The sequence below is a fragment of the Topomyia yanbarensis genome, chromosome 3 (assembly GCF_030247195.1).
Source record: "Topomyia yanbarensis strain Yona2022 chromosome 3, ASM3024719v1, whole genome shotgun sequence".
Taxonomy (NCBI): Eukaryota; Metazoa; Arthropoda; class Insecta; order Diptera; family Culicidae; genus Topomyia; species Topomyia yanbarensis.
Genome location: NC_080672.1, coordinates 165,829,687 through 165,843,447, shown reverse-complemented (window position 1 = coordinate 165,843,447; position 13,761 = coordinate 165,829,687). Strand labels below are relative to the sequence as shown.

Genomic DNA, 13,761 nt, shown 5'->3' with positions numbered 1-13,761 from the left:
TCTTAAAAGCCTTCTGATACGTTTTCTCCCTATAGTGCAAACATTTTTGAAGCAGTTGACTACTAAATGGCCCCTCCTTGCAGCGATCGTATCCTTCGATGGCTAAGTCATCGAACGAGGTCACCGATTCGATCACTGTTTTACAGTGGAACAGCAGAAGTATCCTCCCGAAAATCGATTCCTTTAAATTTTTACTAAATAGTTTAAAATGTGATGCTTTCGCATTATGTGAAACTTGGTTAACTTCCGATATAAATCTCAACTTCCACGACTTTAATATAATTCGTCTGGATCGAGAAAACCCCTATGGAGGAGTACTTTTGGGGATCAAAAAGTGCTATTCTTTCAACCGAATTAACCTCCCTTCGACACCAGGCATTGAAATTGTCGCTTGTCAAGTTTTAATCAAAGGTAAAGACATTTGTATTGCTTCCATCTACATTCCTCCTAGAGCCTCGGTAGGGCACCGAACGCTTTGTAATATCACGGAATCCTTACCGGCACCGCGGCTAGTTCTGGGAGACTTCAACTCGCACGGTACGGTATGGGGCTGTCTTCATGATGATAATAGATCAACATTAATCCAAGATCTTTGCGACAATTTCAACATGACCATCTTAAACACGGGAGAAATGACGCGGATTCCTACACCACCAGCACGCGCAAGCGTGTTGGATTTGTCGCTTTGCTCGACATCGCTACAGTTAGATTGCATGTGGAAGGTGATCCCTGATCCCCACGGTAGCGATCATTTGCCTATCGTGATTTCAATTGCTAACGGTTCAAGACCATCGGAAACAATCAATGTCTCATATGACCTCACACGGAACATTGATTGGAAGAGTTACGCGACCGCGATATCCGTTAAAATCGAATCCACTCAAGAACTTCCTCCGGAGGAAGAGTACAGGTTTTTGGCTGGCTTGATTCTCGACAGTGCGAATCAAGCTCAGACTAAACCAGTACCCAGCGCGAATACCCATGGACGGTCTCCCACCCTATGGTGGGATAAAGAGTGCTCAGAGCTGTACGCGGAAAAGTCCACTGCATATAAGGCCTTCCGGGAAGACGGGTTACCCGCTAGCTATCAACAGTACGCGTCGTTAGAAAGGCGAATGAAGAGTCTAATGAAAGCCAAAAAACGCAGTTATTGGCGCCGGTTCGTCGACGGGTTAACGAGAGAAACAGCGATGAGCACTCTTTGGGGTACGGCTCGACGTATGCGTAACCGTAATAGTACCAACGAGAACGTGGAATATTCAAACCGTTGGATATTCGCTTTCGCCAAGAAGATCTGTCCGGACTCTGCCCCAGTACAGAAAACGTGCCGCGCCGCGTCTCCTCACGATACCGCGAACGAAACACCGTTTTCGATGGTGGAGTTCTCACTTGCTCTCTTATCGTGCAACAATAACGCCCCAGGGTTAGACAGAATTAAATTCAACTTGCTGAAGAATCTGCCTGACACTGCAAAAAGGCGCTTGTTGAATTTATTTAACAAGTTTCTTGAGGGTAACATTGTCCCTTATGAATGGAGGCAAGTGAAGGTCATCGCCATCCAAAAACCAGGAAAACCAGCCTCCGACCACAACTCGTATCGGCCGATTGCAATGCTGTCCTGTATTCGGAAGTTATTCGAGAAAATGATCTTGTTTCGCCTCGACAATTGGGTTGAAGCAAATGGCTTACTGTCAGATACACAATTTGGCTTCCGCAAAGGCAAAGGGACGAACGATTGCCTTGCGTTGCTTTCTACAGAAATCCAAATGGCCTATGCTAACAAAGAGCAGATGGCATCAGTCTTCTTGGATATTAAGGGGGCTTTTGACTCAGTTTCTATCAACATTCTGTCAGAGAAGCTGCACCAGCATGGTCTTTCGCCAATTTTAAATAACTTTTTGCTAAACCTGTTGTCTGAAAAGCACATGCACTTTTCGCATGGCGATTTAACAACATCGCGATTTAGCTACATGGGTCTTCCCCAGGGCTCATGTCTAAGTCCCCTGCTCTACAATTTCTACGTGAATGACATTGACGATTGTCTTGCCAATTCATGCACGCTAAGGCAACTTGCAGACGACGGGGTGGTCTCTGTTACAGGGCCCAAAGCTGCCGACTTGCAAGGACCATTACAAAATACCTTGGACAATTTGTCTGCTTGGGCTCTTCAGCTGGGTATTGAGTTCTCCACGGAGAAAACTGAGTTGGTTGTTTTTTCTAGGAAGCGTGAGCCGGCGCAACTCCAGCTTTTATTAATGGGTGCAACGATCAACCAGGTTTTCACATTTAAATATTTCGGGGTCTGGTTCGACTCTAAAGGTACCTGGGGATGTCACATTAGGTATCTGAAACAGAAATGCCAACAAAGGATCAATTTTCTCCGAACAATAACTGGAACATGGTGGGGTGCTCACCCAGGAGACCTGATCAGGTTGTACCAAACAACGATATTGTCGGTGATGGAGTACGGGTGTTTCTGTTTCCGCTCCGCTGCGAACATACACTTCTGGAGAGAATCCAGTATCGTTGCTTGCGCATTGCCTTGGGTTGCATGCACTCGACCCATACGATGAGTCTCGAAGTGCTGGCGGGCGTTCTTCCGCTAAAAAATCGATTTTGGGAACTCTCATATCGATTGCTCATCCGATGCGACATTCTGAACCCGTTGGTAATTCAAAACTTCGAGAGGCTCGTCGAGCTTAATTCTCAAACCCGTTTTATGTCCTTGTACTTCGACTACATGGCACAGAGCATCAATCCTTCTTCGTACAATCCCAACCGTGTCCGTTTCCTAGATACTTCTGATTCTACTGTATTCTTCGACACATCCATGAAGGAAGAGATTCGTGGAATCCCGGACCATATACGCCCGCAGGTGATCCCCAATATATTTTATAATAAATTCCGAGAAGTCGACTGCGACAAAATGTTTTACACTGACGGATCAAATCTCGATGGGTCCACTGGCTTCGGTATCTTCAACAATACTATCACCGCTTCATTCAAGCTCAATGATCCCGCTTCAGTTTACGTCGCAGAGTTAGCTGCAATTCAGTACACCCTTGGGATCATCGACACTCTGCCCACAGATCACTACTTCATCGTTTCGGACAGCCTCAGCTCTATCGAGGCTCTTCGTGCGGTGAAGCCTAAAAAGCAACTCTTGTATTTTCTGGGGAAGATACAGGAGTCCTTGTGTACGTTATCTGAAAAATCTTATCAGATTACCTTTGTTTGGGTCCCCTCTCATTGTTCTATCCCGGGCAATGAAAAGGCCGACTCATTAGCAAAGGCGGGCGCATTAAATGGTGACATATACGAAAGACCAATCTGCTTCAACGAATTTTTTAGTATTTGTCGTCAGAGGACGCTCAACAGTTGGCAAACCTCGTGGAGCAACGGGGAACTTGGACGATGGCTACATTCGATTATCCCAAAGGTATCAACGAAGCCTTGGTTCGGGGGGATGGATGTGGGTCGGGATTTTATTCGCGTAATGTCCCGACTTATGTCCAATCACTACACCATGGATGCGCATTTGCGGCGTATTGGGCTTGCGGAGAGTAGTCTGTGCGCTTGTGACGAGGGCTATCACGACATCGAACACGTTGTCTGGGTATGCGCCGGGTATTGTGACGCCAGGTCTCAGTTAAAGGAATCCCTTCGGGCCCGAGGTAGACCACCCAATGTACCAGTCCGAGATATGCTGGCAACTCGTGATTTCCCCTATATGTCCCTTATTTATACTTTCATAAAAACGATAAATATCCCAATTTAGCCCCTCTCTTTTATTTCTCGTTTTTAGAGTTTCCTCCTGCCTTGTGGAACCGATCAGCTCCAGAGTGCCACTATGTAACCGCCGTCGCCCTTACCACTACGCCTGCCTAGAAGGAAACTGAAGCGAGAGCGACTCGAGGTCCGATGAGTTTTGAAGGATTCCCCGCGGGTCCGAAGAATACCATCCGCCAATCCGGTACTCGACGACTTACTAGACTGAGGCGCAAATTTGTTTCGCTGATCCCCCTTCCCCCCCCCCCCCCCGTTCGAGCGAAAGTTGCAAGTTTTGCTCTTCTTTCCCTGTCTCTCCCCTGTCCTTGATACAACTGCTGCTACACTGATGCGGAAATAAGTCACCCTCTGAATATCTTGACCAAGCGTAAGTTTTAGTTAAAAAAATCAAATTAGTATTCTGTATTCCTAGTTTTAATATAGCTATAATTTTTACTCTTTATTGAAACTCTTGTCCTCCATCTTGTAAATAGAATTGAATCCCTAGTTTTAAGATTTCTGTGAAGTTTCTCATAAATATTTGTTCCCCCTTTTGTGTACTAAACTATATTGTTAGTTTTAAGATAACCGTAAAATATTTCGTAAAATACTATTACTCCCCCTCTTGTATATCAAAGTGAATCCCTTGTTTTAAATTTTTTCATAAAAAAATCTTTTAGCCCTCTCTTGTATATTGAATCTTATTTCTAGTCTTAAGATAGCTGTAAACTTTTTTTTTCCTTTGTAAAAAAAATATTTCAACATTGTAACCTCCTAGTTTTAAGATATCCAAAATGTAAAAACATAAGCATTTGGCACCGCCAAGCTAACGCATTTGTGCCTATCAAATAAACGAAATGAATAAAAAAAAAATAAATTTCCTACATGAAAGTTTGCTTTTTTAACGGTTTTTAAACCAAACCTTTGAAAGTACACCTTGGCGTGGAGGAGCCGGTATATTAATATATTCTGTTACTGTAGAATTAGACTTCATCCTTTACGGCTATTGTACAACCGCCAGAATAAATCTAAAACGTTGGTACACAATCGGGAATAGCGATTCAGAAAAGGAGACTATATTTCAATGATTCACTCAATACATAATGGATAAAGGCAATGGTGCAAAACCTTAAGGTCCGTTCAGGTCAAATCTTCAGTACGGAGCAATACCTTGACCCAGGAACTCCTAGCATGTTGTTAGTCGCCTATTACAACACGGGGGCAGGTTCTTAGTGGTTCTATTCTTGGCTGAAATAGTGCAAAAAGATTTTAGCCCGCCGGACACCACACGGCTTATTGCGTTAATTTCTCGACGTAGGGGAGAGAGGGTAACAGTGGATCAGCAGGAACTATGAAACATTCGCAATAAAATCACAATGCATGATCGGAATCGTCTCATTCCCTCATATTTCACAATTTCTAATTCTTTACACGTGTTGCTATATTTTGGAAGAGATTTGATAACTCTATCTCTTTTAATGGATATTTGTTTGTTTTGTGATACCCAGAGTAAATTTGCAATGATAAACATTATTCCATCTTTATGAATTACCATTCATTGAATAAATGTTTAGTCTATTGCTATTTATAGCAAATTTTATGCTCAACATTTGCCGCGAACAAAGTTTTTTGGTAACTACTCATGGTTCTGTGCGATTTCACAATTTTCATGAATAGACCCATTGGGTAACTGTGAAACGATGGCGTATGGGGAACAGTGATTTTTTGTTTGTTTTTGTGGTCTGTCTCAAAATGTCAATGGGTTCCGATTTTCCACACTAAATACTACTCATATAGTGCAAAATTAGTAAATTTCGCCAAATTTTGTAGAAATTGTCTCTTATTTCAGGATTGCAGCTAATATGCATATATGGTGGTTCGATGTTACGCGATGATATAATGGATTCTTTCGCAAACAAGCGATTTTCGCCTCAATATAAGTCATAATTCAAAGCGTTAGGATCATTCTTCGTCAAAACAAAAGAATAAAATTTATAAGTAGAATATTTCACTATAGACGACATCGTGTTTCATAGTTCCTAGCCATGGGGCACACTGATACATTTTACCACCAACTATTTATTATCCAAAAAATGTTATTTCCCGTGAATTTTACCAGCTGGAAAAAATATATGTATTAGTTAACAACAGAGTGGCACTATGTATCACTTTTGATTACACAAATAACATGTATTATCATCAAAATTAAATTGTAGAAAAAATGTGTTTCATTGTTACCCTCTCTCCCCTACATCCGATAAATTGCACATGACTGAAATAAGCTAAACACTTTGTCTCGACATCAATTTTATTTGTATTGAGGTATAAATAATGCATATTAACTTATTCTAACATACATATATGGTCCTTTTTCCAAGAAGAAAATATAAGCCTGAAAGAACAGCTCATGAAAGAATGATGCATTTTATTATTCATTCAATGAATACTCGAATATTCCTGCTTCTATATTGATTATTTTTCATATAATTCAGTATAATGATTATATTCTTGATGCTATCAATGATAAAGCTACGGAAACAGTCTGATACAAGGGAAAGTATACTGTGACGAGTTACCGAAACAGAAAAGGTATCGTCCCAAACGTAACATCCGTAGCCTAACACTGATGCTGTCCACAACACTACAAGCTTCCATTGGTTCCAAAGCTTAATAATTTTGCTTTAGTTTTTAATATTTGAAGACAATTTTATTGGTAAATTTCTACACTTGTAATGGATAAATATCTCGTATAGTATTTTTCATTTTACATGTATAGCATAGCGTGGTGTTTTTTCTAATCCTAAAAAACTAACATAAGGTTGAAATCTCTACAATAAAGAAAGCGTTGCGATTATTTTTACATTTTTTTTGTAATTATGGCTAGCGTCTATTATGTCTAACGTACATTTTGCCAGTTGTCCATTATTATGCCTCATGTACTTATGTCTCACATATGTATGCCTAACGTCGCGAACACCTTGTAAATTTGGTTAGAGGTGACATAAATGACAGTTCAATTTCACTCACGAAAGAAAATCACACTGGCATGCAAAAGTAAGTAGACCAGAAGTCAATTAGGTTTTACATCTACCTTGCATACCACATACCTATAAAATAAACCGAATGAACTTCATTTGACAATTCTCGGTGGTTTACTTACGTGGGAGTTACGTGAGTTCGAATGCAACAGATGAACAGCCGTTGCACTCCAACTCACGCAACTAACGAAGTAAAAAAGCCACCAGGTATTGTCAAACATGAACTTCATTCATCATGGGTTCATTCGTGTCGTCATATTGTAGAACTCAATAGCTACTTGTAAAAATGCACATTGTGTTCTAATTTAAAAGGTAGCCATTTTGGTAACTAGTCCCCTTCAACGTATGAGTGCGTGTGTTAGTGTCTCTGGCATCAAAACATGTTCTCTTCTTCTCATTTTGCTTTCTAATTCAGCATCCTACTCACTGTTTCACATTTCATGTTTCCACTTCATTTCCCATTTGTTTTCGTTATTTCAAACTCTTCCAACATAAATGTCAAACAAAACACAATTGATTTGATTCTGGGGTTTGCTATTGAACAGGGCTGAACACGGAGCAGGAGCGAACACAGGGGGCCGGAGTGCCGGGGGCAAATTATCTATCAGACGACGCAGGAAAGGCCCCCGAGCAGAGTGAGTAGTGCCCCAAGTGCAAGAAAATTTGAAACATGCTATGTTTCATGTTCCAAAATCTGTTTTTTTTGTTTTTATTATTATTTTTGTCATCAAATGAAGTAAACCACCAAGTATCAACCCTCATATACAATATAAGAACAGAAAATTGCTCAATCAAAATCATATCAGAACTGCCTATTAATCGTTGTAGATGCAAATGCTAAAATCTATCAAAAAATCTATTATTTCTGGCTAGATTCGTTGCAGAACACTCTCATTCATAGTGTATAGAGTAAATAACTTTCAACAGACTTGACACAACGCGAATCTGACTAATTCTATGACTTTATGCAACCCCCAGATTTACATCAGTTAATCTATATTCGCAAATGTTCACTTCCAATTCACAAGCAAACATTTTTCTATCAATCTTTCGAACACTGACTACTTAACGACTGTTTTAACACTTGTCTTTCTATGTAGTAATGTAATCATTTTAATGAATTGCCGCATGTATGATCTGGCTTCCTAATCGCTTTGTAACTATTTGCATGTCAATCTTTCTATGTTTTATTCTAAAGCAATCCGAACCAACATAATGCGTTCCTCATTACGTTCATTAGACCTTCCGTCGCGCTAGTGCTCTGAAAACCTAGCGAAATCATCTTAGAGCAGATGCGGCTGCTCGTTCAGTAAGCCATTAGCGCGACTTCCGGAGGGTTAACAAAGTTTTGTTTTAGGAAATTAACAAACGTTAAAGCTCGAAATCAATAGTGAATTTCTTTTTCTTTATTTGAACTAATTCTTCGAACTGAAAGTATTTAAAGTAAGACTTTAATTGTCCATTTGAAACAGTGCTCCAGTACTGTTTTAATTTTCTCAACTGCCCAGATTTATGTCTATGCTAGTTTATGCCTGCTTGGCGTGCTGTATTTGACCACATCGAATACCGAGTGTGGTCTTCTTCACCTGACTGGTTAAACGAGTCATTCTACTCTTGATTCCCTATCAAAACAAACAAAACCAAAAGACACATAAAACGCCACATCAGCTTTTAGAAGGAAGCTCACACAGAAAAAAATATTTTGTAATTTTAAGTTTATTTTCATGCACATATTTGGAGCATGAATAAAAATGTAAAATTAAGCTCCACCACAAATACACACGACTTGTCGTGCTTTCTTCAACGAATTTTATTATAATTTTACACGTGGATTGAAAATTACAGTTTCTTTAAACGGAAAACCAATGCACTTCAATGTATTTTTACTTGAATACTGCTGTAAAATGAATGACATGTAATATTACACGAATGAAAGTGTAAAATTGTATGCTGTTTGATGCTGCAATTGCTTTTAACGTAATTTTCAATCAAATTTTTGATTCAATCTTTGTCTGTTTACATTCGTATTGATTTACATGTCGTTTAAATTTCATTATTTTTTGGTGTGCAGGTAATAACTAGTTTCATCAAACATTACTTTGTCACGGGTCGATTTTTGAAGAGGATGATAATAAAATATCTGCAATCAGCAATCAGTTCAATAATTCGAACTATTTGATTACTTACACCTAAATTTGCAATAAATTTAGGTGTAAGTAATTCTAGTTTATGTTATACAGGGAACTGCGAAACGAAAAGCTGCGGCCAACTGAGTCAACGATTCGCAATGCAATCGAAAAGTTAGAGTCATAGCCAAGGGGTGAGTCGCTTAGAACAATGTGCCATACACCCTGTATCACCTACGACAACACGATATAAGATTACGATTCACAGTAATACACGCCATTTAACTCGTTACCACAATGTGTGGCACAATGAGGCACACTTTTGACAACTCAAAAACTGTCAACAAAGGGTAGTTGAATAATCATAGCAACCATTGCTTTTGTTTTACTGAATGCTATGGCACATCATGGCACATTGTGGCACAAGCTACCACGCTGTTTGTTTGTGAGCACAATTCGATTTGTGCTGAGCGACTCACCCCTTGGTCATAGCTCACGTTATTGGATGATAAGCAACTGAATCGACCAAATCCAGCACGCAGTGAAGGAAGCATAACGACGGTGGCCGAGAGTGTACTCGATGATCGCGAAAAATCGATTCGACGCACAGTGGCTCAAAACAGCGTTTTGAGGTACTTATTTCATTGGAGTCAAAACTGTTCATATTAGCCATTTTACATATTCTATAATGTTTGTGTGGGTAAAAAGCGCCATCTTTTGACAACAATATTTTTGAAAAAAGTATATCATAGTAGGTATAGAAAATTCAACTTTTGAACCGAAAGAGATAGCGCTTGGCAGTCTTCGACAAATTTGTAGAGGAGAGTATATTTATAAATTTCGCAGAAGACACGATGTCTCTGTCACTCACAGTAATTGTGTTATGAAATGTCTTCTATCATAAACTCCTTCTATTCTTATTTTTGCTTGTAACTTTTTTGTTTATGATTTTTCGCGTTAACAATGTTTGAAAGCATTTTTTATCATTACAAAACACAAAACTTTTTCGAAGAGACTAAATAGCTGTGAATGCTGTGTAAAAACTTGTGGCTGATTTTGATTTTATTTTAGTCTGTTTTCGAAACCGTGTAACTTTACTATCGGCAAAAATTGTACCGGTACTTTCAATTATTCTAATAGGACTGGGTGTCACCTACAAAACGAAGTTAAAACCGTTGGTCCATAATCACCCGTTCAGAAGTTATAACTTGTTGAAAGCTTTATATCTGGCCGTTTTGAAGCCGCACGTATGGCTCACTGAACGAGTAGGCGCTGGTATTCAAAGACGCTTTCGCTTGTTTTTCTGAGTTGCGCGCACTCTGTGTACTAGCGCGTAAAATGTGTATCTTTTACTTCTTCGTCCATATCCTGAAACTAAAACTCATCCGATTAACCGAGCCGAGATAAAATTGTACATCACCCATTAGGAAATCATTCAACATCGGTGCTAAACACCAGCGCCTACTCGTTCAGTGAGCCATACGCGCGGTTTCAAAACGGTCAGACAAAGCCTTTAACAGGGTATAACTTCTGAACGGGTGATTATGGATAAATAGTTGTAACTTCGTTTTGTAGGTGACACCCACTCCTATTAGAATAATTGATAGTATAATTACAATGTTTGCAGATAGTAAAGTTACTCGGGTTCGAAAACAGGCTGAAACGAAATCAAAATCAGGCATAAGTCTTTACACAGCATTCACAGCTATTTAGTCTCTTCGAAAAAGTTGTGTGTTTTACATTGATAAAAAATACCTTCGAATATTGTTAACGCGAAAAATCATAAAAAAAAAATATTATTATAAGCAAAAATAAGAATTGAAGGAGTTCATTATAGAAAACATCATAACTCAATAACTGTGAGTGACAGAGACAACATTTCTTCTGCAAAATTTATAAATATACTCTCCTCTACAACTTTGTCGAAGACTGTCAAGCGCTATATCGGTTCAAAAGTTAAATTTTCTGTAGCCAACTGTGATCAACTTTTTTCAAAAATAATGTTGGCATAAGATGGCGCTTTTAACACACACAACCATTGTAGAGTATGTGACACCTGCTAATATGAACAGTTTTGACTCCAATGAATTAAGTACCTCAAAACGCTGTTTTGAGCCACTGTGCGACACCGCTCTCGACAGCTCGGCTTGTCGTTTACAACTGCTTGGTGTATTTTACGGGAGGATCTTGGCTAAAACGCATACAAAACGCAGCTCGTGCAAGAACTTGAAGCCCGTAGTCTTGACAACATTTGATTCCAACAGGACGGCACACGTGCCACCACAGTAATGTAACAATGGAATTGTTGCACGAGAAATTCGGCGAACGTTTAATTTCTCGCCGTGTACCTATCAATTGGCCGCCTAGATCGTGCAATATCACACCTCTAGCAAGGGGTGAGTCGCTTAGAACACTGTGCCATACACACTGTATCACCTACGATAACACGATATAAGATTGCGGTTCACATTAATACACGATCATTTCACTCGTTGCCACAATGTGTGGCACAATGAGGCACACTTTTGACAACTCAAAAACTATCAACTAGGTGTAGTTGAATAATCATAGCAACCGTTGCTTTTGTTTTACTGAACACCATGGCACATCGTGGCACATTGCCGCACAAGCTACCACGCTGTTTGTTTGTGAGCGCAATTCGATTTGTGCTAAGCGACTCACCACTTGACCTCTGGACTTTTTTCTATGAGGCTATGTGAAGTCAAAAGTCTGTGTGGATGAGTCTGCAACGATTGAAACATTACTCGAGTAATTAGTCAAATACCACTTGAATTGCTCGAACTCGTCATCATAAATTTACTGCTATGATCAACATTTAATGTTCTTTCGCATGATAATAAAGATTTCGCGTTTCAATTCATTTTTTTACTTCATGACCGTATTGGTGAGTTTTTTTCTAAACGCAGTTGCATACCGTTTTGGGTCACTAAGTGAAGTAGGAGATATTTCAAGAGAATAAATTGATTTAACAAAGTTGAATTCAGCCGATAGTTTCGAACAAATATGTTCATATTGGTTAACTTAAACATATACACTGCTGGTCAATAAAATAGGTGTGAGATAAAAATACATGAAATTTTGAGTTTTCTCTAAAAATATTTTTGTATTCAAATATTTTAATGTTAGGCACAGTCGTAAATATGAAAAAGAACACTTTTATTTGTAAATTAAATGTTATGTTTTATCGTAACTCTTTCTTCTCCATGAAATCCATAAAAGTACCTGGTCAATGAAATAGGTGTATTGTAATCCATTGCATTAAAAATTTTCAAATCCAATGATTTTAAGACTTCAACATTTTTAACAACTAGTAACCTGTGTAAGCTCCCTTATTCAACCAAATTTTATCCATTTGTCTTGGCATTGAGTCATTCAAACGCTGATAAGTTTCCGTTGGTATAGGGTAGCATTTCTTTTAAGCTGCTTCCCACAAACGATCCTTATTTGTGAAATTTCGATCGAATAACTTCTTTTTAATTACATTCCGTAAATTTTCTACGGGATTGATGACAGAAGATTGGCATGGTCCGAAATTATAGTCACTTTATTATCCCGAAATCATTCCTTTATTTACTTCGATGTGTGTTTTTGGTCAATATCTTGCTGAAACTGTCATGTAAAAGCACGTTATCTTTGGCATAGGACTGCATGACATCCTTTAGGATGTCCATCCTTTAGCCTTGCATTCGAATCTTGCCATTATAGTGGTGTTGCGAAGAATCGGACCTGCGCCATTCCACGAAAAGCAAGCCCCAAACCTAATTGTTCTCGCCTCCGTGCTTTACCATATTTTGCGTGTGTCGCAGATCAAACTGTTTGTACTTTGGACGTTTAACGTTTCGTTGTGCATCGGAGGAAAACAGGTTTACCTTTGATTCGTCCCTCCGAAGGATATGTCGCCATTTTTTTATTCCTTCTGAACCAGGCCCATTAACGCTGTTGAAAAGCAAATTGCATTTTCCTTCAAAGTCTTTGGCTTCGAAATAGTGGAACCTTTTTAGCAATTCTTTCTGGAAGATTGGCATTATACGGCCTACAGCGAACTGTTCTCGGACCTACCACTTTTACAATTTGTGCTGAATTGGTTTTGGATGACGCGAATAGATCAGATTTAGCTAAAATTGAAATACGATGGTCAGCTGCTGTAAATGTTTTCTTGGGTTTTTTGCGTGTTTCCTTTTTTCAAAGGTTTTAAGGCATTTGTAACGAAGGTTTCGGAACGCCGCAGTGTATTCGCGATTTATTTATACGTCTTATCTTCTTGAACAAAATTTCTTAGCAAAACTCGTTCCACTTGAGTACAGCGAGATGCTTGACCCATTCTATAACAAATCTTTGACTTATTCAACATTTAAATACATTTATTAACACGCAGAATTCAAACTTCACCAAATAAAACTTATAATGGAATTATGTAAAATAATAGCACGTTAATATATTTCACACACCTATTATATTGACCACACGAAAAAGCCTGCGGTAGTCTTGTTTAGCATCTTGACAAAGATTGCAAATATAATCAGCGCCAACAACCCACTATTAACTTGACAGATCCCAAGGCTTCTGTGTGCAATAGGTGTGATTGAGACTGCTGCATCTTGGTATGCGTAATTGAGAGAAAAATAAAATAATCTATCACACACCTATTTTATTGGCCAGCAGTGTACTTGCACATATTTTTTTAGCCAAATTGATATTGTCATTATGCTTGGGTCGAAACCAAGAAGTACGAAATAGGATAACAATAGGCTCTATGCCGTAATAGGCACATTACCCTAATTACACATTCCATTTTTTTTCCTTATTGA

At 39.0% G+C, this 13,761-nt stretch overlaps 1 protein-coding gene across 3 annotated transcripts in view; it reads left to right on the top strand.

Moving 5' to 3' along the window:
• LOC131689054 (oxysterol-binding protein 1) overlaps positions 1-13,761 on the top strand; it is a 90,297-nt gene that overhangs the window by 20,822 nt on the left and 55,714 nt on the right. For 2 of the 3 annotated variants that reach the window (XM_058973814.1, XM_058973815.1), the window contains exon 2: positions 7,352-7,441. The exons of the other annotated variant lie outside the window; for it this stretch is intronic. In XM_058973814.1, the coding sequence (XP_058829797.1) occupies positions 7,352-7,441 (90 nt within the window). The remainder of the gene's footprint in view (positions 1-7,351; positions 7,442-13,761) is intronic. 3 annotated transcript variants of the gene reach the window in all.